We start from the raw sequence: 25,851 nt of genomic DNA, 5'->3' as shown, positions 1-25,851 counted from the left end.
CAGACTCAACTGTGGCAGAATCCAGCCCTGAATATTTCATCTTAAAATACATCTACCAGCAGTAGCATTATTTGTCTTGGCAGACACTAGAGCTTACGCAAAAAGTAGAAGGCTTACCATGTGGAATACGAGGCAATAATGCAAAACACATATGGAACAATAAGAGAAAATATTAAAAAATATAATTTAAAATAGCTTAATCTTATGTACACTAGACGAACAAGTTAAAGATATAGATACCTCATTAGTAATTTCATATTAGTAAACACAGCATTAGAAGAGACCATACCTTTTGCTTTATCTGAAAAGGAAAACATTCTACTTATTTTTTTCTGCTCTGCATGCATTTCATTTTCCAAAATGCAACCAGGCGTGCATTACATACAAACTTCATCCTGCTTCATTGAAGTACAGCTGTCATGAGCATTCTCTAGCGCTATGCAAAAGCCTTATGGAGTGAAAGGTGTTGGGGCAAGCTGAATCTGAGTTTAAGTGCCATATTTTCAGCAGAGTGCAGCTTCAGAAATGTTACTGGAAAGAACCAACTAGGAATTGATGCTGTTTAAATAGCAAGCAACTTTTGGCAGCCAAAAAAGGGCAGTGTGTAATGATGAGAGCTGAAACAAACAAACTTTATTTAAGAAAAAGCAGCGTCACTTTACTTCTTGTCTAGAACAATACCGTACATGGTTTATATTAAAGTGTCCCGTGATAGCTGAATCAGACACTAACAGGCAAGCAAAGGGGGACATGGAGTGCATCACGCTTCCTGCATCAGTTGCGCTACACTGACACAGGCTGGAAAACACACAGCACACTCTAGGGACATACATGGAAAAATAAAAATAATAGAAACAAACAGAACATGGATCCATAGTGCCACAAACCTTCCGGCTCTGTGTTCTCTTTGAGGTGCACTTGCTTCAGTGGGCAGCAGAAGATTTCGTGACACTTAGCACGAAAAGGGGACTCTTTTTTCTTTAATTCCGCAGATTGGATCGAATCTTGCCGTAACATAATGTACTCCTGTGTGCCAGGGGGAGCGTCATCCATAACTGTGGTCACCACATAACAAAATGAACTCAAGTTAGAGCTTGAGGAAAGCAATCTAGAGAATTAAATCAACTACATAATGTCAGGGTGAGGGAAAGAAAGGAGGGGTAGAAATGTTTATAGGAAGGAAAATAAAATTTAAAGTGGAAAGTATCTTAGTCATGGTGGTAGAAGGATGGGGAAAATAGTTACTTTTACAAACAATGCTTCTCATAAACATCAACACTTTATATTGTTTCATGCAGCTTTAATAAATAGTAAAATAACACCCTGCTCCAAAAAGCAACAATAAGGTTCTCTTCTATGTCTTTGCTTTATTCTCCTATAGCACCTATATCTATTCTGCATGCAGATTAAGAAAAAAAAGCAAACAAAGCATGCTTTTATTGCCTAGCCATAAGCAATCTCTACATTAACATCAGAGAGTAATCATTCCACATCTGCAGGTAATGCAACATCAGTGTACCTATTCCCCAGAGTACAAAGAACATGCCTTTATCGGGATATGTAATTATACACAGTTCCTTAGAGCAAGGATGATAATCCAATGACATTTGACTTGATCATCATTTTCAATGGATAGAAGAGTAGATGTACAAAGAGAAAGCACATTAATCCTTTTGATGGTTTTCTTGTAAAACAGCAAGTAATTTTTTAAAGTTGATCTTATAAATCAATACTGCCATTAATAATATAAATGATATGCAGTCTGAAATGTTTTCTGAATGGGGTCAGACTATTAAACGGTAAAAAGATAAAATATATAGCATACAGAAAGCTCCAGCTACCTCAAACTATTACATTACCAGAAAGAATTGAAACGCTTTTCCACTATCTAAAAAATGAAGCCTTAATAACACTTTAAGGCACAGATCATCTCTCAAGAACAAAAATTAAATGCTTTTTCAAAAGACAGTCTCTAACCACTACTAGTTATTTATAGTGTGAGGCAGAGATATAAAACCACAGCCAAAACCAAGCCAAGACTCTCCAACTCTATTATTAATTGGGGTGTTTTTTTTTGCTATATAAAAAAAAAAAAAATTCCAAAGATTAGGAAAGCAAAATTCCAACAATTGGGAAAGTAACCATTGATAGGCTAGTCTAGAACTGCAGATGCACTAGCCTTATGTAAGCTTATATGGGTCTAGAAGTGTTGGCCATTAATTCGAACAATTTAACTGCTTCCTAAATATCTGCCAATGTATAATAATTTTTAAAAACTGTCAGATTTAAATATGGATCCCCTCAAACAAATACGATCCTCTTGCATTTTCACGCACTTGATTTTTTTCTCTCCTATCAGGAATGGTACTAGTAAGAGTCACATGTAGGTGATAAATAAGTGATTCAATTTGATAGTCTTCCTTTTCACAGTGGGCAGTCACTTTCTTTCAAGACCGCATTAATCCGCAGGAGACACTTGGCACCTTGGCTGTTGTTGCTTCATTAGACTACACGCAGCATCAGTAACACACACTAATAATCCATATAAAGCGTCATTAAAAGGGATGCATGAGCTAATAGGAAAGCAAAAGTGGTTCAAAAAAGAGCGACGGGTCAATGGAGCACAAGGTCTGAGTTGCCATATAATTTCTCCCTTAACGATACTAGTTTTACTTTGGCATGTTTGAAGGGTACATATGTGTTCATGAAACATACTGACAGGCCTGAAACTGGAGGGCAATTGCTGGGAGTAATTACTAAGAGTCAACACCCGAGATAAGCCAAAGACTAACAAGCCCTGATGGGTCACTCCTCCAAAAAGACACCACGCAGCAGCTGCTGTTGCAGGCACCTGTGTAAAGCCACCAGCGAGCTGCGTGCAGCGCCACTGACGTTAATGGTGCGGGAGCCTTACGGTGCGTCCCTCTGACGTTTACAGGGATACCGTGCGCTGTGAAACATGAATAGCCAGCAAAGGAGTGAAATGCACAGCTACCTTCTGCCAGCAAGCTGGCTGATACGCAGCAGAGCATGCCCTGGTGTCAAAAACTCAGCTTTGGGCAAAAGGCATGTCCCTGGGCTGACCCTCTGAGAGGCAGAGTCCTTCCTGAGAAGTCCCATTCAACTGCGGGAGCTCAGAGAACTATCCACAAGGTTCAATGTTGTGCGGTGCTGGACTGCCACTTTAGTGAAAAAAAAGCAGAAATCAGGCCAGTAGCTGCTAAACAGGGTCTGCAGGGGAGAAGGAGCTACTGGTGGTTACTCAGAGGCATGGCGTAAGGACCTATTCTTCTAGCCACAAGAGCTGTTTGGCACTGGGCTATGATTTCTCAGCTTTTGTAAGCTCAGAGGGCTCCTGCAGCATCTGCAAATCAACTCCACAGGCTGCTTCCATTCATCAAGTGTTTGGCAAATAGTCGCTTGACATCGTTAGGTAGGTCCACCCCTATCTCAGGCAAGCTCACTAATGTAAGGCAGGTGGAGAAAACTTAACTTGTCCTTTACCAGTCACCTACACACTCACATCATCACCTACACACAGATTTATTTAAAAGTGAACAAGCCACAAAGAGAACCACACCTTCAATAAGCGAGGAACATGCTGAAATCAACAAAAGCACATTGGGTTACTAGAATCCAGGACAGCAGGTGTAAATGAGTCTTGGTTTTGAGGACCACCATAGCACTGACATCTGCAGCAAACCCTAGGAATCACAGCTCTAATAAAGCCTTAATGCTGGAATGATGTATGGATAACTTAATTAATGTCAGTGTTCTGAAGGGAACAGCTAAAACCTTCTCTTAACATGATGAATGGCTTCAAGTCAGGCTGAGAATTTATTACAAGACTAGGAACACTCCCTGACCCCAATGCCTCCTTTTCCCTGCTACGATGACAGCCAGACACCCTCATGGAGCCACTGAAATCACAGCTACAGGACCTTAATTATGGGTCCCAAGAACCAATCTACAGGGAAGTTTCAATGACACAAAATCTAATGTAAAAAGCTTCAAAAACCCAATGATGTCTATTTTTGATGACTAAAAATAATCAGTGCACAACCATGAAAGGATCATTGTTAAACAACTGTGAACAAGCACTTTGGAAAAGGAAGAAATATCACCATGAATCTGCTATGATTCTGCTAGTGGGATAGAAACCACACTTATGAAAGAATTGCACATACACCAGAGTAGAAGAGAAACAGTAAATTTCAGGGCATTAACAAAAATCCAAAGCAGTATTTACATACTGTGCTATGTGGAGCAGATGACATTGTTTTTACTCAACTGTTCCCTCCATTAGAGGCTCTGCTAATTGCAGGACCTAGGATATGCTTACACTCCTCTGTGTGATGCACAGATACACGTGCTTGCTTTAAATCAGCTAATTTGGGTAGTAATCACAAGCCAGCACCAAGCTCAACAAGGCCAGCAGAAGACCCATTAGAAGCCTGGCAGATGCCGAGCTTCACTCCATCGTGCAGATGTTGTTCTCAAGAGCGGTTAGAAGAAACCTTCATTGAGACACATCTACATTTCCTTGGCCACCTTCCTGAAGGCAGATGTGTGGTCATCCTGCCAGCCTCCACTATTCGGCTATGCCTCTGTTGTTATACTTCAGCAGCTGCTCACCCTAACGTACTCCCCATCCTCATAGGTAAAACACCTCAGCGGTCTACATTTCCATCTTCCCACGAGTAAAACAGGGACAAGACTTCACAAATACTTCATAGCTTAAAAAAAAAAAATAAAAATCTCCCCCCTCCCCCCAATTTGATGGAGACCAAAACCACAGCAGCTGTGTATACATGAGAGGAATTTGCTCAGCAGTTAGCATAAAATAGCTGCAGTAGCTATTTTGTTTCCTACATCAAAACATTCAACTTGCTAAATATCACCCTGTAACATATTCCTTAGTTTTAAAAAAATAATAATAATTACAATAATGAAAACTTACTGTCAACAAGCCAGTAGGAAAAAAATTCCTTCTTCCTATTAGCCTTACTGAGAGAGACGAAAGTGATCTTTAGGATGACTGCCGGCACCAGGATGTTTTTCAAGATAAATTCGAACATGTTTACTTTATATAAATACACCAGCTAAACACTCTGCTGGTTTGTGTCTTTCTTTTATGTCCAACTGCATTTCAGTCCCATCTAGAACTGCCAGAAACCATAACATCAACCCTGTCCATAGGCCTTGGCTCAGGTTCCAACTGAATAATCTTTGATATAATTCAGAGTTTAATAAAGCTGTAAGGAAGCATCTCCCGCCCCGCTTTTACATGGAGAGGCTTCAGGTCTGCTAGCTGAAGTCTGTTGCAACCATAGGGTAAATATGCATTAATATCCAAGCAAAAGAAATCCCCATGTTCCTGTTAGACTGTTGTTCTTGTATGTATGACACAATTTAACACAAAAATTTTATACTTCCATGGATCCATTCCCTCCTTGAATGACCTTTCAGTTCATTACCTGAAACATGAATTTCTTTCTGTCTCCTTCAGTTCCCTTACTTTTCTTAGTCTGGTTAGTTTTACGTGTTGTGAGTTGCAGGATACTTATACTTGCAGTAAATTAGTTTTTCTGGCATTTTGGAAGGACTAAAGTCATAGCTCTACACTAGATCTTCAAGCCATGAAGAGCATTAGAGTGCCTCTTAAATCACGCATCCACAAAGTGAAGAAAATCCCCTCTTCTTTGGTACAAGGGAGCAAGTTGTAAAAAAAAAACAAAAAGAAAAACCAAAAACATTCCCCCAGTACGACTCTTTTTTGAAAAATAAGAGCAGCAGCACATGCCTCACCACTGTAGCCTGCCAGGCTGTGCTGTGAAACAAAACAGTGATGCTCACTGAGCACCCCCTTCATCCTCTGCCTCCTCCACCCACAACAAGGAAAGAAAGGTCACGAGTGAAGTCACCCAGGCCCCTGAGGCTGTTGAGAGTTATGTAGGAAATGGAAATGTTTGGTTGGTTTGTTTTTTTTTTTTTTTTTCCTTTTAGGGAAAACATTAGAATATCAAGTTGCTTTCAGCTCCTTACAGGAACAAATCTAAAAAAAATCTCTCCAAAATAACTTGCTTCAAGTGATTGCCTACAGGCCAGGGAATGGGTAGGGAAGTGGGGTATTTTTCTGTAATAACATTTTCCCAGTTGAAGCAGCTGATGAAAAGCTCTCAGGTATACATGCAATAACAATTTCCTTTGCTTCTTTTCATTACTACTTTGTTTGCTCCCTAGTTTATTCCAATTGAAGGTGTGATTTTTGCTAGCTACCTGAACAACATAATGAACTCAGGGCACAAAAATACTTACAAGCTAATTAAAAAATAAAATAAAATTCTATTCTGAGGTTGTGATACACTCAAAACCTCTTAATGGCAACACAGTCTTTCCAAACCATTTCCCTATCCAGCTTTGCCAAAATCCCAACGAAGTATTCTTACCAAACAGCCCCACACTTCTGTGTCACCCAGAAACCTTCCTTTCAGCTTGCATCTGCGTGCTTGCATCTCTGAAGTCTGGTTGACTCTGACTTGCAGTTTTCGCCACGAAGACAGGTATCACAGGAAACACAAGCAGCCAAATTCTCTAATTTTTATTTGCAACAAGCCATTTCTGGAGACCCTCCTTTTGCCCCACTCCTTTCTCCCCAGTACATCACCAAAACCAGGCACCACACTAGAAACGCACAAGCTCATTCAAAGTTAAAAAACAAAACAGCAAAAATACCTTGTGGAAGACACAACTTTTACCTCGAGTTTCTTTAGATGATATTTCAAAAGTAAAACTCCACTTGAAAACTTGTTACATCTGGAGGCTGCTGCTGGACAGAGTCCGTGAGGGACGACAGCCTGCCAGCGACACAGCGGCACGACTCGCTCGCTCCTCTTACTGGGAAGCAGTGCCTGGTCTTTTGTTCTCAAACCAATACTATAAATTTCCTCCATAGCAACTATTTCTCTGTGCTTATTTTTTAACTGATGTTAAAAGGACAGTTTTATGGCGTGCATGGATAGAGCATAAATTTTGAGATTGGCCACGGTTGTCTCTAAGAGCTCAGACACTTACAGTCTTGAGGAAGCAAATTCCTTGTTTAAGAAAGGGCTTTTACTACTTGAACTAATGATTTTTCAAACTGCTGATCTAAATTAGATTGTGCTGGTTATTAGCAGTTGAGGCTTTTGGGATTCAACAGTATATGGTCTAAGAGCTCTTCTCTGTGTCTGGTGGGAGAGGGAGGATAAACTTCTATTTACAGCATAAATGTCACAGGAATATTTAAAATTCACCAGTGATGTCCAAGTAATAATCCTTATGGTAAAGTCAACAACTCAGCTCCCGCTGTGATTGCCATGTAAGGCAGAGATTCCCAAACACTTATATAGGCAGGAGCAGCCTGGACCTCAGCATTTACCCAGCCCCTGGGGAAGGTTCCCCACCCCGCATCGAATATCGGTTTTGTTCATTGTATTGTTTTCTGTTACCCCCGCAGCAGCCCCAGCCAACCATGCTAGCTTGAATCTCATCCAAACAGCCCCCAACTGCTGCAGCCGCAGCAGAGGCTGCAGCATAAGCACCCCCTAAGATTTCTGCCAAATCCTAATCCTACTTGGGGGCCTCATTCTTCAATGGAAATGAAGCACTGAACAGAAATCCCCTCCGCAAAAGGCTGCGGGAGCAGATGGAGTGCCACAGTCCTACTCCCAGGGCTTGGTCAAGCCCACGCAAAGCAGAACATCCAATCTGGCTCATCAAGTGTGACACCTTCTCCCCCAAGAAAGTAGGAACAAATTTCTCATGTCCAAGACAGTGCTCCCCTCTGCTTTAGATGGATCATCAGCAGTTATTGCACAGTCCCTTCCTATACACTCAATAAAATCCTTATTAGGGAACCAGGAATAAAGTGAGCCAAAATGATGCAGTTAAAACCTGCTTTAGGCAAAACATTTCATTCTGAATGAATTCTTAAGGTTTGCACAATCCTGTCTTCACCCCCACATCAAAGAATTTCACTGATGATTTTAGATAGTGTTTTTATTTTCTGATTTGAAACTAGTTTCCATTGTGAAACATCTTCATTTCTAAAATAAGCAACTATTGTCCTGCAATCAAAATCAAAAGCCTGCAGCCCTTTTGAATGCATTTCTTTCAATATGAGCAGGAATTTCTGAACTTTTTGATCTGCTGAAAAATTCTGAAATATGCTCTCTTTGGGTCAACCACACAGACTAGTTTTTTCAGATCTTCCAAAAATATTTGCACAGAACACTCCCCCTTGACCTAAAAGAGTAATTGGATTAACTGCTAGCAGTAATAGGCTGTTATCCTCTAAAGACTAGCCAAGATAAGGCTGCATTTAGATCTTTGTGCATAATACAGACAATGACATTCAACGTCAAAAATTTGTTGATAAATTCCGCTAAGAATGCATCTCCTCTTTCCCCTGTGGAAAGGGCACTAACATTTCTGCACATAGCCTTATTTCCTAGCTATTCCAGGCACTCATCTACTACCAAACAGCCTTTGATTAACTCTAATCTGGCCACTATTCAGTCAAGCAGCTGCCTATAACCACGATCTTACTGTGCCCACATGCAAGAGCGTGGTTTGGGAGAAGTTTGGGAGCAGTTTCTCTCCAGATGTGGCTAGGCAGTGCTGTCGGCCTCCTGCATGTGAGCTGTGGTAAAGAGAAGATCCACACTCCCGCTCATCAACGGCTAAGTAACATCTACAATTTACTCTCCGTTGCACGGACCCACTGCCTTTCCCTTCCCAGCCATCAGGATCTGCAGTTTTGCTATGCAAGACGTGCCCGCTCTTATTTAACTCTGCAGCTCAGTTCACCGCTTTGCCATGCTTGCCACTGAATGAATAAATATTGCTTCCCTGCCTACTCTGAGTGGCTTTCTGCTTTTCCCATCTGCTAAAATAAACGCAAGCTGGCTGCGTTCCAAACAGGTGGGTTGCTCCATGCACCACAGCAGACAAGATAGTAATTTACAGTGTACCATTCATTTTTCTGGAGTGTGTGTATCAAGAGCAACAGGCACACAGACCAGCATACGGCAGAGCTGTAAGCACACCAGAGTGTTATCGGAGACACTTTGTGGAGAAGTAGGGGCTAGCTCAAGGGAGGACACCGAAACGGCAGGACCTGCTTGGCCAGCTTCAGAAGATAACCCATCCAAATTGCACAGCCACCAAAAGATGTTGCATCTTTGGATCAAGTTCTGGCTGCCACCCTAAGGCATCAGCACGCAGCTTGCGGATCAACCATTCCTCGTTCTGCTCCAAAGACGCAAGGAAAGGAGCCTTGTGGATGACAGGAGGAGATGGGAGGCAGCCCTGGATGGAAACAAGAGCTTGCTCACACCCCTCACTCATCCCTATCTACCACAAAACCCACTCTGACCAGCTCAATGCAGAGAATATCTCAGAGTCACACAACGCACTCCAGTGAACCTGTGTTTCCCTCCATTGGGAAAGTTTGGGAGAAACTTTTTGTAAGACGCTGTTTGTAAGAGAATATCCTCGCAGCGTGGTGAAAATCAGGCAAGCAGAGGAGGAGGTGGCAAGAGAACTGCTAGAAAGGTCCAGGTATGAGTGGGAAGCTAACAGTTTTTGAGAGAGCTTTGGATAGCTATAGTTCACTACTTATGAAATATTAGAATGCTCTTGTACAACGTAACTTTAATAAGAAATTAATTATTAATCTAGCCCTATTTGGAGCTAGGAGAATAGTTTTGAACAACAGAGGAAGTCAAGAGAAGTGGGAACGCCTGTAGCTTTTTTCTTCCTGTTTATAGAGCATCTATTGACAACAGCAGGGCTACAAAAGGAGACAAACTTCCCTAGCATTGGGGAGAAAAGAAAAACAAAAACACAGAGAAAGAACTAATAGAAATCAGAATCATCCTGGAAGAGCAAAACGTGCAACAGTAGCCTGCAAAAGGCAACAAAATCATCAGATAAAAGACTGCATCCTGAAAGAAGGATCAGCCATACCAAAATCTGAAAGAAGGATCAGCCATACCTCTTAGGAACAGGACATGAGCAGCAGTACAATAATCTGAGACTCTGTTTCAGAGACTCTCCACTGCTGCAGCTCTTGGGCATTTCGCTTGGAAGAAGGGGACAAGAACAGAAGCACCATTCATGAAAGGACAGGTGACACCTCCCAATTATTTGCCTCATTTACTGGGGATTAACAAAAAGGAGGAGGCAAGAAATGGAGTGTTTTAAAATTCAAACTCATTACAGAAAGAGCTGTTCTGAGAAACGGCCTCAGAGGAAATCTTGCAAAGCAAAGCACAGAAAACTAATCAGCAAGAGCAAAAAAACTCAGCGTGTCACGGAGAGGTGCGCAGCATCTTCCCACGGCCCTGGGAAGCGGCAGAGCCCTGTACGCTGCTCTGGTTTGGCAGCGCTGCCCGAAGGGGCGAGTGGCTCTGAGCAGAGCGATGCACACCGCTGCTGGATGAACAGCAGAAAAATCCTTTCATAAAAGAAAAAAAAAAAAATCTAATTTAACCTGAAATTAACTTTCCTTTTCACTTTAAGGGTGGAAGTTATTTTCAACAGGTCAAAGATTAAGCTTATACAAATTGGGTCTCTGTATATACAAACAACACACATGTACACAAAACATTTCATTTTTAAAACAGTGAAATGAAAGGCTGCAGCATTTTCTCATATTCTTTTCTTGAACTAAAGCTTTAGTTAAATTCACCTCTCTCCACGAGTGATTTCTGCAATCCCCAAAAATTTTTCCAGCAAGTTCCAGCACCCTGAAAAATACTATTCCGCTGTGGTCTCAATGGAGTCATTCACACGACGAAGTGAAACCTCTGCCTACACTGCCATTTCCACTTACCAGTGTATTACCTACTGCAGAGGCCACTGCTGGAACAGCTTTCCCCAGCCGACAACTCCCTAACACCCGGGTTGCCAACACTGTGCCTGAATGATGCGCTTCAAATAATTTGACAATCAGCCAGCTTTCCCCCCCGCCCCCATCTGTCCTGTGAAGTGTTAAGTCATTATATCCACTTGAACAGCGTATCGATCGAGAATGCTGTGCAACAGTACTCACAGTACTGCATTTCCCCCTGCTCTTCCTGAAATAAAAGGATCACGTTTCAGAAGCCTTCACTTGACACAGGTATAGCAGCTGTACTTGAAAGTATTTTTTCCCCTTTCTACACTTATCTAAATCCCTTGGGACATTACATAAATCCATATGCAATTATGCTATCACTGTTACATGGTGTAGCTACAATGCGCTTGCTGCATATACACAGAGGGGTTTTGCTTTTCACTGTTACTCAATTTAATCAGCAGTGAACCAAATTAACAGAAGATTAAACTACCTGTTACTGTCCACCTTAATGATCATGCTTGTAGAGTCCAGCTACATGGTCTGTATATTGAGATCATTCTCAACTACCCAACAACTTTCTTTTGTACAGTATTGTGGTACTTCCACATAGTGGGCAGCACATCAGGCTACCTGCACCAGAATTACAATAATTTTCATAAAGCAGGACTTTAAATGTTACATTATTATTTTATGAAGTGGTATCTTTCAATTCATTGAGACAGCTGCTAGACCATATGCAAGACAAGGCGAGAGAGGTGACCGGCGCTGGGTTGCAGACAGCAGGAAGGATTTCGCTACCTTGCTGTGAACAGTGAATGTGCAGCGACTTGGCTAATGACACCAACCTGACAGATCAGGGAGCACACGAGGAGGACTTCCACTGCCTGTTTATTCCAGCTTGAACAGACAGAAGCTCACAGCAGAAACTGGAGCTAACTTTACCTCAGCAAGCATGAAGCTAGCAACTTCTCCCTCTCCAAGTGGACTCTGCAAGGAGATGTCTTGGCACCTGCAGCCTTCTCCCTGCCCTGCGGGTGGGCGATGGGTGAGCAGGACCTTCTTGGCTCCCCAAAATGGAGAAGCCAACCTATCCCACGTACACACAGCCTGGTGGTGGTACCAAGACACGTTGCTTAAGCACAACATTACAAGATTGTCTTGTTCCTCCCATTGTTTTAAGCTGCCTTCAGTCAGATAGTAGCATCGATGCCGCACAGCCACTCAATTCACTGAGCAGGTGTGTAAGCAGTGAGGAGATAAATCAAGAAAGCTGCCACTGGTGTAGCTTGGGATACTTTTGCAATGACGTCCGCATGCCCCTAGGTGCACTGAGATGGCTGTGCACACAACCTGGAACAGAAAAGCGCTGGCACTCTAGAGTACAGCCTGATATGAAAGGAATTTCAATACTAAGTGTTTGCATGCTAGTAAAAAAGAGTTGAAAAAACAAGAGGTACTGTGTTTAAGCCAAACCGTAAATAACTCAGATGAGCGACTCTGGCCTAGCAGATCGCTGGTCTGCTCAAAACAGTCAGGCCAAGGCCAAGTTACCCTGCAGTTGTTCATGACTGAGTGACGTGTTGTCACCAATGGGAAGGGCACAGTGACAAGATCATAGGAAAGAAATAAATTTTAAATCCTTTACGAACCAGCACACATTTCCACACAACTTAGCATGAAATTCAGATGTCGCTACAGGTGATCTCCATGCCCAGGCGGCTGTCACTGCCTGAGCTTGCACAGCTACCATCCACTGCCAGCCGCGGAAGGCTCTGCAGCAGGAACTTCTACAACACACACAAATGTGCACTTGTAAACACTCAAGCTGCAATCCACTATTTGGAATTAACTTTTTCAGAAATCAAAAAGCAAAATGATCAAATAAGGCTGTTCTGTTAAATCAGAAAGAACAGTGGAGTTTATTGCCTTTATATTTTTTTTTACACTACATTGCGTAATATGCTCACATTGGTGTTCAGCACTGTAAACGACATAAAAAATAACCCCAGGCAGCAAGCACAGCAGAGCTCTAAGAAAAAAATCATCACATTTCACATTCCAGTGCATGAAGTGAATACTGCAGTCCTCTAGCTTATAAAAGTATATCAAAGTTAGCAAAGACAAATGTCTGTCTTAGAAAAAAGATACTGTTTCAATACTGAGCTATAAATTAGCTTCTAGTGTTTAGGATGTACTAAGTCATCTTTATTTTAGTAGAAGAAAAAGCCACAATTTTCAAACTAAGTAAGGATATTGTGTACTGCAGATTGAAGTTGGGGATCTGCCTCTGGGGATACCACAATCACTTTTTGTACTGCTTTGAAACCATCCATACTAGACACAAGTCACTATTTCATGCCACTATTGTATTTATAGCTCAAAATAAATTATTTATTCTGGAAGTTGGTTCAAAAACTTTAAAACAAGGAAAGGACTTTTTGTTGCTCTAAACGTCTTGTGGATTCATACCAGCTCCAGTTAAATAGAAAAAACCCAAGAAAAGCTTCAGAGCAATTTGCAGTAGCTGAATATTTGGCCCATACAACTGTCAAAACAAGTGCTCGAGTACGTAGGTCCTGCAAACACTCATTACCGAGTGTTGCGCTGCTTTGGACAGTTCAATTTTGCAAACTGTGTGCTCAGCAGTATTTGCAGTTCCTCATCACCAGTGGTAAGAGTCTTTCTGTTGCTCCTTGCCCTGTATGCCACATAAGCACTTACAGTATTTGTAATGTTAGCCCCCACAACTCCACTTGCATCTTAAGTGACTGCTAGAGAACATAAAATAAATTTTTAATGGGTTCTCACAGAATTAATTTAAGCAATGAGGTCTTTGCAGGTTGAAAACAAATCCACCTTTCCTTTTACTTTTGAATCTACTAATCTGTACCTGCCATGTTACCAACATACTCTGCTCCTGAACTGAAATCCTACAGAGATTTTTGCAAAACTTTATTACCATTTTAGCCTGTCTTTAACTGCCCATTTCACGCCAGATACACAATTGACACGGGCTAACGTGCTCACTGTCGCATGCACCAGCTTGCCACCACACTAAGGAGAAGGGGATAAAGGCTGCAGATAACTGACATGCTATCCCACCCCTCCAAGCCCCTGTCTACAACAGGTCCTACCTCTCACTGCCTTGATCTTTTGGGATCAAACCCACATGAAGCCCTCTCTGGAAGGAAGACGACAGTGACTTTGAGCTGCTTCTCCTTGTCCTGAGCTGTCATGCAGATGTGGGATTGAGGCTGTCCTGGGTGCCTGTGGATCTCCAGGCTGCTAAACACAACGATCAGAGATGACTCACTGTCACTCTCATATACATTAAATGGTTCTGTCAATTTTCTGACTTGAATGATTGCTGTAATTGTTGTGTCTCACAGCTGAGGAGCTGACACTTGGGCTGACTCAACCACTGGAGAGCTCCGGCAGCCGTGCTGGGTCAGGCTGCTCATGACGCTGGGGCTCAGACCTTGCCCTTACCCATCAGAAGTCATTCTCTCCCACCAGGTAAGACAACGAAAGGGAGCTTCCCTCGGCCATATCTGACAGATCTGCGCTGAAGTTTCTCTCCAGGAACACTTTGCATATCATGTATTTATTAATAGTCTGACTAACAGCTTTAGCTTCACATCATGTCTAGACAAAGTGTCCCGCTGTGGGCAGTTGCCTAGAAGGGCACTTGAAAGAGCTGTGGATGAACAAAACACAAACTGTGTGGAGAGCTGACACATTGTATGTTCACTGCATCTCATTTATTTATGCTCAGAAAAGTGAAAATAATGGGAATCTGGCTGAAGTTTTAGGCAGAAAGAAGCCAAAGCCCCAATATTCATTCCTTTCAGTAAATGTCCATCACCCAACCACCTAGAAGAAAGGAAACAGCCAGAAGACAAGAAGTAATTAAAAGTTCCACAGAAGCTTTTTGAGGGTAAAAATGTTAAACAGACACAAGTTGCATAAACAAGGTGTTTAACCAAGTGCTCTCCAGTGCTGAATTGCTCTCCTGAGCCAGCTCTCTCCTGAACCCAGGCGTACTCAGCAGTGTCCAGCTACACCCTGGCTGCAGTCTGACAATACAACTTTTACCCAAGCATTAACCAAAACTCCTTAGCACCACATACTCCATGCAGGAGAGGGACTGTCAACACACAGCATAAAAGCACCACAATTGCAAAGTCACAGTGAACTGATGCTGGAAACAACGAATGGATGGTACAGTATTCACAGCCCACCAGAGAGTCTCTAGCACTTCTCAGCAACCACAGGAGTTTGCTTGCCCTTGCCATGTTTCTTGTTAGGTGAACACAGCATCTAGATATAGAATTGCATCACTGCTTCCCTTCATTTAAATGATCTATTTAAATGGAATGCATTTAACTCCCTTTCAGCACCTTTTATTATCCTCCAACATGCTGTGGCACGATTACAGCTTTAAATATTTACTTGCCATTATCTTGCATCTGGCAGAAGTAGTCTGATACTCCCAAGTCAGTCCCATGCAGGATTAAGTTATCCACTAGTCTTTGCACAGTTGTGATGGATCCCATTTACCTTACCACTGTAATTCTCTCTGAATCAGGCCTGCAAAGTCTTAGGAGTTTTTCAATGATTATGTTATGACAGATGAGATTTGCAGAAACCAGAATAATTTCTAAGTTTCTATAGAAGTTAAGCCTTTTTTTCTCCATTAGGATTTCTCAGTTTCTACACTATTCAAACCCATATAAAGCCTGGCTATTATTCTGTTAGTGCTGTCAATTTGTACGCATCTTCTCAGTTTGTTCTCTTTCTTATTGTTAATTAACTATTTCGTTTTGCAAATTCCCATTTTTAAGATAAGGTGTTGTTGTCACAATAGTCCTGTAAGTGAATCATTACAACTGTAATGCATTCATAAATAACACATTACAAGACTTAAAATAAATATTTTTTTACAGTTGTTGCAACCCAATTGGCCTACGTGTAATAGAAATTGTGCACCCATGAAATTAAACTGAACAAAAAATTAATTTTCAAAGGCTTAGTTCTCTGCAAAAGTTATTGCCTCTAATTCTTCTTGGTCAATGTTATTTTCTTTTTGATCCTAAAATAGAAATTAGAATAATAAAATAAATAAAAATGACAGCCTCTGGGTAGAGAGCTGAAGTAATGAATGGCAACCGAATTCCACTGAAGGCCAGGCAATCACAGCGGTGGGAAGGATAGAGGAGAAAAGCAAACACACAAATATCTGCTAATGAACCTGTGGCAGTATAACAGCATTCTCAGACAAGTCTTCAGTAAAACCTTCTGGAGTCAACTTCTCCACTAATTTCTTCATGGGGGTTCAGAGGCTATTTCCCGGGGACCTGGTTAGTGTTTCAGAGATCCAAGAAGTAGTCCATGAGCCTGCCCAGGAGCTCCAGGGGACTACAGCCACCTGCACGCCTGGCAGCTCCTCCAGTCCTAGAGTCCACCCCAGCTCTGCATCCTCTGTACTGGCCCTGCAAACCCAGTATGGGCAGAGCCAGTACCCGAGGAGAAGCAATACAGCCCTTGACCATGTCTTCTCCTCCCCAAAGGCAAGGTCAGGTAGGAGGAAAGGGACCATAGGAAAGGTTTTCTCCCTCTTCTGCAAAGGGCAATGGCAGAAAGGTCTGCATGGATCTGTGACCATAATCTCATGAGCTGGGAGAGGGGGTGAGAGGCTGGTACAATGTCACACAGAATTTATCCTCCCTGCTGGCAGCAACACACCCACACTGGAAGCCAGCAACCTAAAGGGCTTCAAAAGCAACGGCACACATCTTCAGGATGAGAATTAAAAAGCAGGGTCCTGACCATCAATGATCTCCACACGTTTTTAGAACAGGTAGGGCAAAATATCAAGTGTGGTTCATCACTAATTGCATCTCCACATTCCTCTCTCCTGGAAGAGACAAGCAAATGCAATTATACTTTGATGCGATGTCACCAAGCCTCTTGCAATTAATTCATCTGTGCTCCCAAAGAACCCTCTGATACTGGAGAGCTCTGCGCAGACTCCTGGATACATTTGAACAGGCTGGACTGACATTTGCAAAGGCTACAGCAAGGGCCCATCGCTGTGCTCTTCTCTCTGCCTTTGCACAGGTTTCCACGCCCATAGATAAGACACACTTAAGTGCTCACCTCCTTCTGGTAATCACCCCCCATCCTGCTGAAGACACATACCTAATGAGCAACAGTAAAACAAAATCCTACTTCCCTGTAAGCTTTGGTTGGGTTTTCACAGGCCCGTGAGAGGCAACAGGATGTTAATTTGATCTCAAAGCCCACGTGTAAGTTAAGGAAATCATAGACTCATTTAGGTTGGAAAAGACCTTTAACATCATCAAGTCCAACCATTAACCTAACACTGCCAAGTCCATCACTAAACCATGTCCCTAAGCACCACATCTACCCGTCTTTTAAATACCTCTAGGGATGGAGACTCAATCACTTCCCTGGGCAGCCTGTGCCAGTGCCTGACCACCCTTTCAGTGAAGAAGTTTTTCCTAATATCCAACCTAAACCTGCCCTGGCACAACTTGAGGCCATTTCCTCCTGTCTTGTTGCTTGTAACTTTGGAGAAGAGACTGACCCCCACTTCGCTACAACCTCCTTTCAGGCAGTTGCAGAGCAATAAGGTCTCCCCTCAGCCTCCTCTTCTCCAAGACAAAACAACCCCAGCTCCCTCAGCTGCTCCTCCTCAGACTTGTGCTCCAGACCCTTCACCAGCCTCATTGCCCTTCTCTGGACACTCTCCAGCACCTCCATGTCCTTCTTGTAGTGAGGGGCCCAAAACTGAACACTATTTGAGGTGTGACTTCACCAGATGCGTCTAACTGATTACAACCACAAAAAAGGCCCGACACCTTTGGTGCAGAACAGTTGGGAACTGGGTGCCCTATGGTGCCAGACTGACCAGCAATGAAGTTTGCACAGCCCGCCCCTTCCAAGAATTCAACACAAATACTCCAGCATAAAGTCAAGAGAAGATTTTAAATGTTTCTATCACCCATTCTGCTCTAATCCAACCTGAAAGGACTGAAGAGTACCTTCACTTTCCCCACACTCCCTTTGCTCATACTTCTCCATCTCAGGTATGCTGCGGTGGGAATCACCTTGCTGCAGGCAGACTCTGCTCCACGCGCATTCCTAAAGAACTGCACTTAAAATAAAGACTTATTTTTTTTCCCCACTTGTTTGCCATGAAGAAACTGAAACAACAACAAAGGGGGGGGGGGGCACAAGAACACTTTTGTCACTTTCTACAAAAGTAACAATTCAAAAGGACACTTTTTCCCCCAAGTTGAAATAATTAGACAAGTCCACATTTTTTGACTGACCCAACTTTGCGTTTAGTGAAACACTCTAAAATGTCTCCCTGATTTCTCCTGAATGGCCTTTAAAACACTGGCAGTTCAGTCTGCTTAGTCAGCACTACACACAGAAAGCTATTAAAACCTGATCCTTAATAACTAATCTCTCATAGCCACTCATGCTTATCCCACAGAGCCGTAACACGACACGTAAGAGTTGTTCCCACAGCATGGACAACGTTTAAATTTCCTTCATACCTAAACCAGCAAGATTTTAATTTTATTTTTGGCTCACTCTTTATCACAGGGCTAATAAGTCCTGGTCAGCTAAGGCTTTTACAGGCTATCCAAGGCTAAAATCACCTAAATGCACACCTCCAGCTCACAGTGTTTTGCTGTGGCTGCTGCTGGCATATGGAGAGTTCAGATGAAAACGAGCAAACACTGGGTAAAAACTATTCCAGAAAAAGCTGAATATTTATGGCTTGTACACAGAAACCTGACTGGCAAGTGAATGCTTTAGAGATAAAAGGAGTAACAGAAGAATAATTTTTATTTATGCAGTCTACATTTAATGAATGCGTCAACATTTGCAGATGATTAGGGCTAACCTAAGTGCTTTGCTGTCCCTGTTGCAATTCTGAAGGGTTTGTACTTTATTTATTCTTTTTCTTCCTTTTTTTCCTCCCCCCATAGTTGCAACTAAATATAATTTTTGGCTTTGCAAAGGCCTATTTCCATTTATAGAATCCAGATGACAGGCTGGGGACGATATTTTCCTAGCTGAGGCATCTGCCTCCTTGACAGAGGCAGAGATAATCACGTTGGGTGAAACGGGCTCGGCGTCTGTGACAAGCTAAGATGTCAGAAATGAGAGCATCGCGTCTTGTCCCTCTGGATATTTTTTTCTTGCGAAATTTAGCCACATCTCATGTGAAACGCAGCCAGCTTGCAGCGCTGCTCTGCCGCCAGCAACAGAGAGGGGGAGAAGGGAGGGATGCAGGCAGGGGACCATTTCGCTTCTGAGGCTGCCACAGTTTCTATTTAATTGCTTGCTTATTTATTTAATTATGGCAGCAACAAGAACTTCTGGTCAAGCTGCCAGCATGCTTCCCCTGAAACAATTTGCTGCTCTGAATTTACTTTTGCTGGACAAGCCTCCTTCCCTCCTGGATCTCCACCAGGAGCAGCCAAAGCACCGAGCAGCCCCATCTTCTTCTGCATCCCCACCAAGAAGCAGCGAGATGTCACAGCTGACTGGAGCCACCCTGCCCCAAGGCAGCAGAGGCAGGAGGCCCAGGACACAAAGGGTTTGCAAGGGGACTGAGTCTGGAGAAGCATCTCCAGGTGGATTGAATCCTCAGATCTGAACAAATGCCTGCGTGGCACGTGTCACTGCCTACTGGATCAGCACTAACCTACAGCACTTCCCCCCCTCCACACTGATTAAGTCCTGCTTTTTGAATCATAGATCAAATGTTCTGCAGTCACAGATCAAATTATGCTGATAAAATTAGTCAGATCAAGGTGCTACTTTCCTTTTGAGATGGGCCATTTGACGCTGCAAAATGCCACCAGATGAACCTTTCTGAAAGCAGATTCCTCCTCACTCTCACAACTAACTTTTTCTTGCCAGATGCTGATGTAAATGCTCACAAATCATGGAAGATCTCCAACAGATGTGCCACCTTCAGTGGAATACACAAGAACAAGGAGGCTTTCTGAATTCAAGAATAACATTAAGCCATAAGTGATTGCTTGACGCAGATGACTGCTAGTATAAATATTTTAACTAATGTTCACTGGAGGTTTTTTTTTTCCCAAGGAAGGATGTTTTCCTTGAATTGATTTTTAAGCTACTGTTTTGTAATGACTTGCACTATACCATGAACGAGCTCCCTCAACCTGTCCTAACAGGAGTGCAAGCAGTAATCTTCACAAAGTTTGGAGCTAATGAGACTAAGAAAATGCATTTTTTTTCCAACATTATTTCCTAAGAAACTCAGAAATGGGCCCTGACTGTGAGCAAATGAAAAAATGCCACAGAAAATAATCCTGCTGAAACTATAAAAAGTTCCTTGAATCCAACCCTTCCATTCCCTTCACAGCAAAAGTATCAAAAGCAAGAAATGCCAATACATAAAAGATACATAAAGCAATACTACAAGAGTTTCTGCAAGAGAGACACATACTCTTTGGCAAATATGAGCTCTGGTCCAATACAGCGATTCGAAGACTGCACAGTAACCAACTAACAGGCAAAAGTGCTTCTTTTAAAACACATCAGGCAACTTAGGCTAGCAGACAATCAGTGCTACAGACAGCAGCCACCTATTATTTGACCAGCTATAGTCTATTTACTTTACTGCAAGGTTATATTTATTGTGTAAATGCTACCACAGAAGATGAAATTCCACCTGAATTGACTGAAGCCAAGGCAACAGCCCCCCAGCCCACCTCCACCCCCTGCCTGGCTACGCCTTTCCCACTCTCTGGTGGTCATGGCCCTGCAGAAACCCAGGAAGACCAAGGTGACAGCAGAGGAGAACAGAAGTGGCAGCAGCAGGTTTTGGAGAAGAGCAAGATGATGCTGAAAACCACTTTCTTTTTGCCAGAGCTACCTAAATAATGCAAAACTCTAGACTTGCTCACCAGTCCTTCCCTACTATAGTCACAACTGTTTCCCCTGAAGGAGTCCTTCTCCCACTTTATTTTGGGACAAACATTTTTGTCCTGTACTATGGATCCTGTAACATAACAGACTCTCACAACATTTGCCTTGTTCTGACACTTAACTAGCAGCTTCTGCAGGAAGAGCAGACTGCTATACTAGCTACCACTGAGATTTCTATAAACAATATGTTTTAATCTGCTCAAGTTTTCAGTGCTATATTTTAGAGGTTAATTTGAACTCTGCACAGTACTAGTGGTTTATATTCACCAATTTAATTACAACCTTGTCAACTCATTACGGCTAAAGGAAAAAGGTCCAAAATTTACCCTTGGAAGCTGGCATTCAAATTGCTACTCTAGTCCTCCTCCTTAAGTCCAAGGGGATTTAAGTCCAAAGCTCTACAGTTGTGAAGATGAAGATGTGAAATATGTTTGAAAAAATGTGCCAATCATTTTTCACACTGTCTTCATCATTCAGCAAAGAATGACAGCAGAGCAATCTAGCAGAGGCCTTTGCAGCTCCTAGTCACTCTCTGTGACATAACTTTGTAAGCTCTGCTCTGTTGTCTTCTACCTTGTCCATTTGGCTTAGGCCAGCGAATACACTCACTGTAAAGCGCGAATTCCACACAGCATGCAATCGATGGCGGAAACTTTGCTGTGAAACACAGAGGCACCAACACAGCCACGTACTAAAACATGCAGACTTTTCCTGCAAAAGGTACACGCATAGATATAGTCATATCCATAAACATATTTATATATACAATTTTTTTAAGAAAGATAGATAGGCATCTCCTAACACTATCGCTACTTCACAAAGAAAAACGTCAGGACTAAGAATATGGTCAGATCTTCCAGTCTGCTTTGAAGACAATGCAGACGTAGTGGATTAATCTTGGTTCTAACATGCAGTTGTAATGTAGGCACCTGAACAATAACTTGTGAATAAAAGAGAGGTTTGTGTGCTTGCTTTTTACTTGAAAGAGGTTATTATTTGAATCTTGAGACTTCCAGCCAGCAAAAACCACCACCAAATGTTCACAAGCAAATGCACACATACACGTGGAACGAACCAGTTCGTGTTTGACAAGTTGTATTAGAAAAGATTTCAAATGTGTCCTTGCCATATCGCTAATGTCAGAGAAAGAGTGCTGGAGTGACCAGAGTAAAAACAGCATAAAAATTATTTTGGTATACATATCCTACTAGATTTTATATTTTGCTTTGTACTTTTAACAGTTGAAACTGCAGAACATCACCAGCCCTTTTTAAATTTATAAAAGGACTCCAAAAAAAGGGGAAGCTCCACGTATAAACTTTTGTGGTAGGACAGCTTCTCATTTGCAATATAATCAATTCAAAACCATTCAGTACAGATCAGCACATAGTAGCAAGCTGTATTTAGGATCATCTTGAATGACAAGTGGGAAACACTCTTCAGGAAAAGCTGAAAAATAATAAAGGAATGCAAATCAGCAAAAGAAGAGGCAAAACGATCAGACACCAAGGGCAGACAAACTGCAAAGACAAACTGTCCGGTTTATACATAGCACACGTAAGTGGCTCTGTGGCTGCTCAGGCTTGTATACATTACATGACAACAGGGTGTCCAGGAAGATGCTACAGTCCCATGGAAACAATCCCTTGTGCTATATAGGGACTTCTCCCCAAACTACAGCATAGCTTTTCAGCTCCATGTCTTCTCCATTATCGCAGTTAAAATATTTGCCCCCACAAAGATGAACAATTTTATTTTTATTAAAGTATGAAAATAACAAAAATGAAACCAGACAACAGCAACCCTATATCCATCCTCTAGACAAGTCTAAATGAAAACCAGTTTTGATGAAGTTACTTAAACTTTTTTTCCCTGTCAAATCCTTCCAACATGCATCGCTGGTTATTCTAACCATGACAGGTCACCTAGTTTACATTAAGTGCCATTTTGAAACAGCCTCCCACCCCTGAGACAGCCACATTTCACACATGACATCTGTGGTGGTGTATTTGTTAGTAAATTTTCTTGGCCTGATTCTCAGCTACTTTCAGGTTACACAGGGAGCATCTCCTCAGGGAATTGCTTTCAACTGGTTATCAAAGGAGGGCCCCACCTCCATCCTCCCTGCATACGGGTGCACGCTGCCAGAAGGCAGGAGGTGTCGAGGGAAGGGTGGTACAAGGGGACAGGAGTTCTGCCTACGCTTTGTCTCTCCACCTTCCCTCCCAAAAGTGCTATTCTTCCAGCAACCCTACCAATAAACACCCCTCTGAGCTGAAGGGAATGGAAGAAAAGCAACCTTCCAAATCATGCTAGATTTTAGGGTGCAAGGACGTTTTTTCTGCGACAGGCAAACAGAACAAATATGCATTGCATAAGCACAATGAAGTGCAAAGGCTTGCTGCAAGTCAGAGGGCAGAGATGCGTACAGATGTACCTATGGGGAGCCTGAAAGGTGACAAAACGTTAGAGGGGAAGTGGTGGAGCGTTGATTTGAAATGTTTGAGCGGTATACTCTTACAAGACCTTGGAAAGCTCTGCATGCACTTAGTGGACAGAAACAGTCCTAAATGATGATTCACCACCCATTTTGCTCTTCAAACATACCACAGGCAGTCCCTCCTCCCGTCCCACTACATTCCCTCTGTCTAATGCCATGGGAAGGGAGCTGACAGCTATGCCAAAACCTTGGGGCTCCCTGATGGTTCCCAGGGCTCATGAGACTAAGCATGTACCATTCACACTCCTCATTGAAAGGCAATGAAACCAACACACACAGTCTGGAAAGGAAGCTGTGATCAAGTCTAAATTATCAGAGGACTGTGGACCTGGTATGCACCACAGTACATGGTTTAAATGCAGATGCCTTTGATCCAACTACTTGAGGCATACCCCATAGTTAGGCAGGATGTTTCTTTCTCACTGTGCTCAGATCTACTCCTTGTCATCTGCCAACAATTTCAGAATTAAAACCGAGATCATGAAAATATTAATAAGCCACAACTGGCTTGCCCATTGCACAGCCAGGAATAAATTGGTAATGTGTTTCCAAAGTATATTTGCCTACTGTTTTTTGCATAGTTTGACAACCCAGGTGAATGGAAAGTTTTAATAACTATCAGCAAGTCTCAGCATGCAACACAACGCATGGTATAGCTCAGATGTTAAGATCTGTGCTGGAGACTCACTCCCTGGATGTCATGAAAACCCTGCAAAGCAATTACAGAAGCAAATAAATTATTAAGAGAAAGAAGTGACAGCTCTGGGAATTGATGCAGATCCTGGTGTGAATCTAGGTTGTTACCGACAGAAAGTTATTGTTCAGTAGGAGATTGGCAATGCATATGAAATGAGAGTTTGGCCCTGTTTTGAATACCCCCCCTCACCAGCCACAGAAGGAATGAGCAACACAAGTTCCCTTCAGGGTTTTGGTGGCTCTTCATTCCTTCAGTCTGCTTCAGACAAATAACAGCCCTACAAGCTGCCTCTGCCCTTATTCTGGCTCAGAAGTTGACCTTCCAGCACCTGTCCTCTCAGCTGCTTCGATGCCAGATGCAGAGTTTCCTCCCCCACCCCCGAGGAGCACTGCCACCATCTTCTCCCCACCTCCAGCCCCACTCCATGGGCTGCACCCCTGGAAACACAACCTGGCAGCAAGCGAGGCAGAGCAAGCCTTGCACTCACGTGCTCTTCCTTAATTTGGTTTTCAGTTCGCTCACATCCGAGTAAAATTAAAACTTGCAAACTTCTGCTGTCCTTGGCACTCTGACATCTACGTATTTTCTTGTTTGTTTTTTCTCCTTTCACTCTTGTGCTCTGCATCTGACACAGGACTTGTCAGAAAGGACGTAAGCGGGAGAAAGCACCTGACAGAAGATGAATGAAAGCATTCAAAGCAAACTTTTTCTACAGAGAAGCAAAGTTTCCGGCCTAAGATTCCTCCTGTTTCTGAATTGTATTTTTTTTTCTAATTTAAGTCTTTCCAAGAAAACAGACACTAGCCACAAAGCATTTGCTTAGTTGCAAACCTAGGGTGTTCTGGAGCAGAACAAGAAACAGAGGAAGAGAGAGGAAAAGAGAGGAAACATTTTTTGAACAGCTGTGAATCCATGTCAGCTTCCTGCAAAATCAGTAGAAATCTTTCCATCTAATATAACAGGCCTGGCCTGGGCTCCCAGAGTGCAAACCAACTTGTGTCCTTCTGATTTGTTGTAATACCCATTTCTTTCACCTGGGTAATTTGCTGCCACTCCAGGACTGCTACTTCTCCCCCCCTCTCCTACATGTTATCAAATCAGACAGCTCATGTAAGGGTAGATATGATAGTCTGTCAAGATTTAAAGAGGTTGTTATGAAAACTTATGTTACAGTGACCAATTGTTCTCTCTGGCCCTACAAGAGATTGCTTCATATGCAGCAACAATGTCAGATAGTGTATCGGGAGAAATACCTTTGCTAATGTTCAAGGGTGTAAAGGATGGAATAATCTGGGAAGGCTGTTTGGGTTGGGATGTTCACAGTGCTCCTGAAGTTAATGAGAAGCTCGTGTTACAGTTTATATCTAAGTTGAATCTTTAATACAACATATCAGCTAACAAACATGAGACCAAAGACCTTGAGATGAAAAGAGAAATCTGCATGTCTCCCCTCTTAAAATATTAATGACATGATTGAACTCACAAAACCAACTTAACCTGAATACTCTTGAGATGGCACACTTACACCAGAGCCCCAACAGACAAGTATACTTTCAATTAAAAATTTGTATGTAAAAGTTCATATATATACACCAGTATGCATATACCCACACATACCTCAGTCTCTGCATTAGTCTTGCACATCTTTGCGGTGCCTTTCCTTTCGCGCTGTGTTATCACCTTCACATGCTCTGTTTCAAAACCTGTACAATTTCTTACATTTCCTATCCTTCTCTTCCAGGAGAAGCGGAAGAGATCTCTCAA

The 25,851-nt window shown here is 42.5% G+C and overlaps 1 protein-coding gene across 2 annotated transcripts in view; it reads right to left on the bottom strand.

Moving 5' to 3' along the window:
* FGF13 (fibroblast growth factor 13) overlaps nucleotides 1-25,851 on the bottom strand; it is a gene marked incomplete at both ends in the record, with an annotated part of 257,161 nt that overhangs the window by 115,832 nt on the left and 115,478 nt on the right. Inside the window, one exon of one of the 2 annotated variants that reach the window (XM_082323675.1) lies at nucleotides 888-1,055. The exons of the other annotated variant lie outside the window; for it this stretch is intronic. Coding sequence (XP_082179801.1) covers nucleotides 888-1,055 — 168 coding nt within the window. The remainder of the gene's footprint in view (nucleotides 1-887; nucleotides 1,056-25,851) is intronic. 2 annotated transcript variants of the gene reach the window in all.

This window comes from Platalea leucorodia, assembly GCF_965183815.1.
Source record: "Platalea leucorodia genome assembly, chromosome: 10".
Taxonomy (NCBI): domain Eukaryota; kingdom Metazoa; phylum Chordata; class Aves; order Pelecaniformes; family Threskiornithidae; genus Platalea; species Platalea leucorodia.
This window is presented reverse-complemented; position numbering and strand designations above follow the sequence as displayed.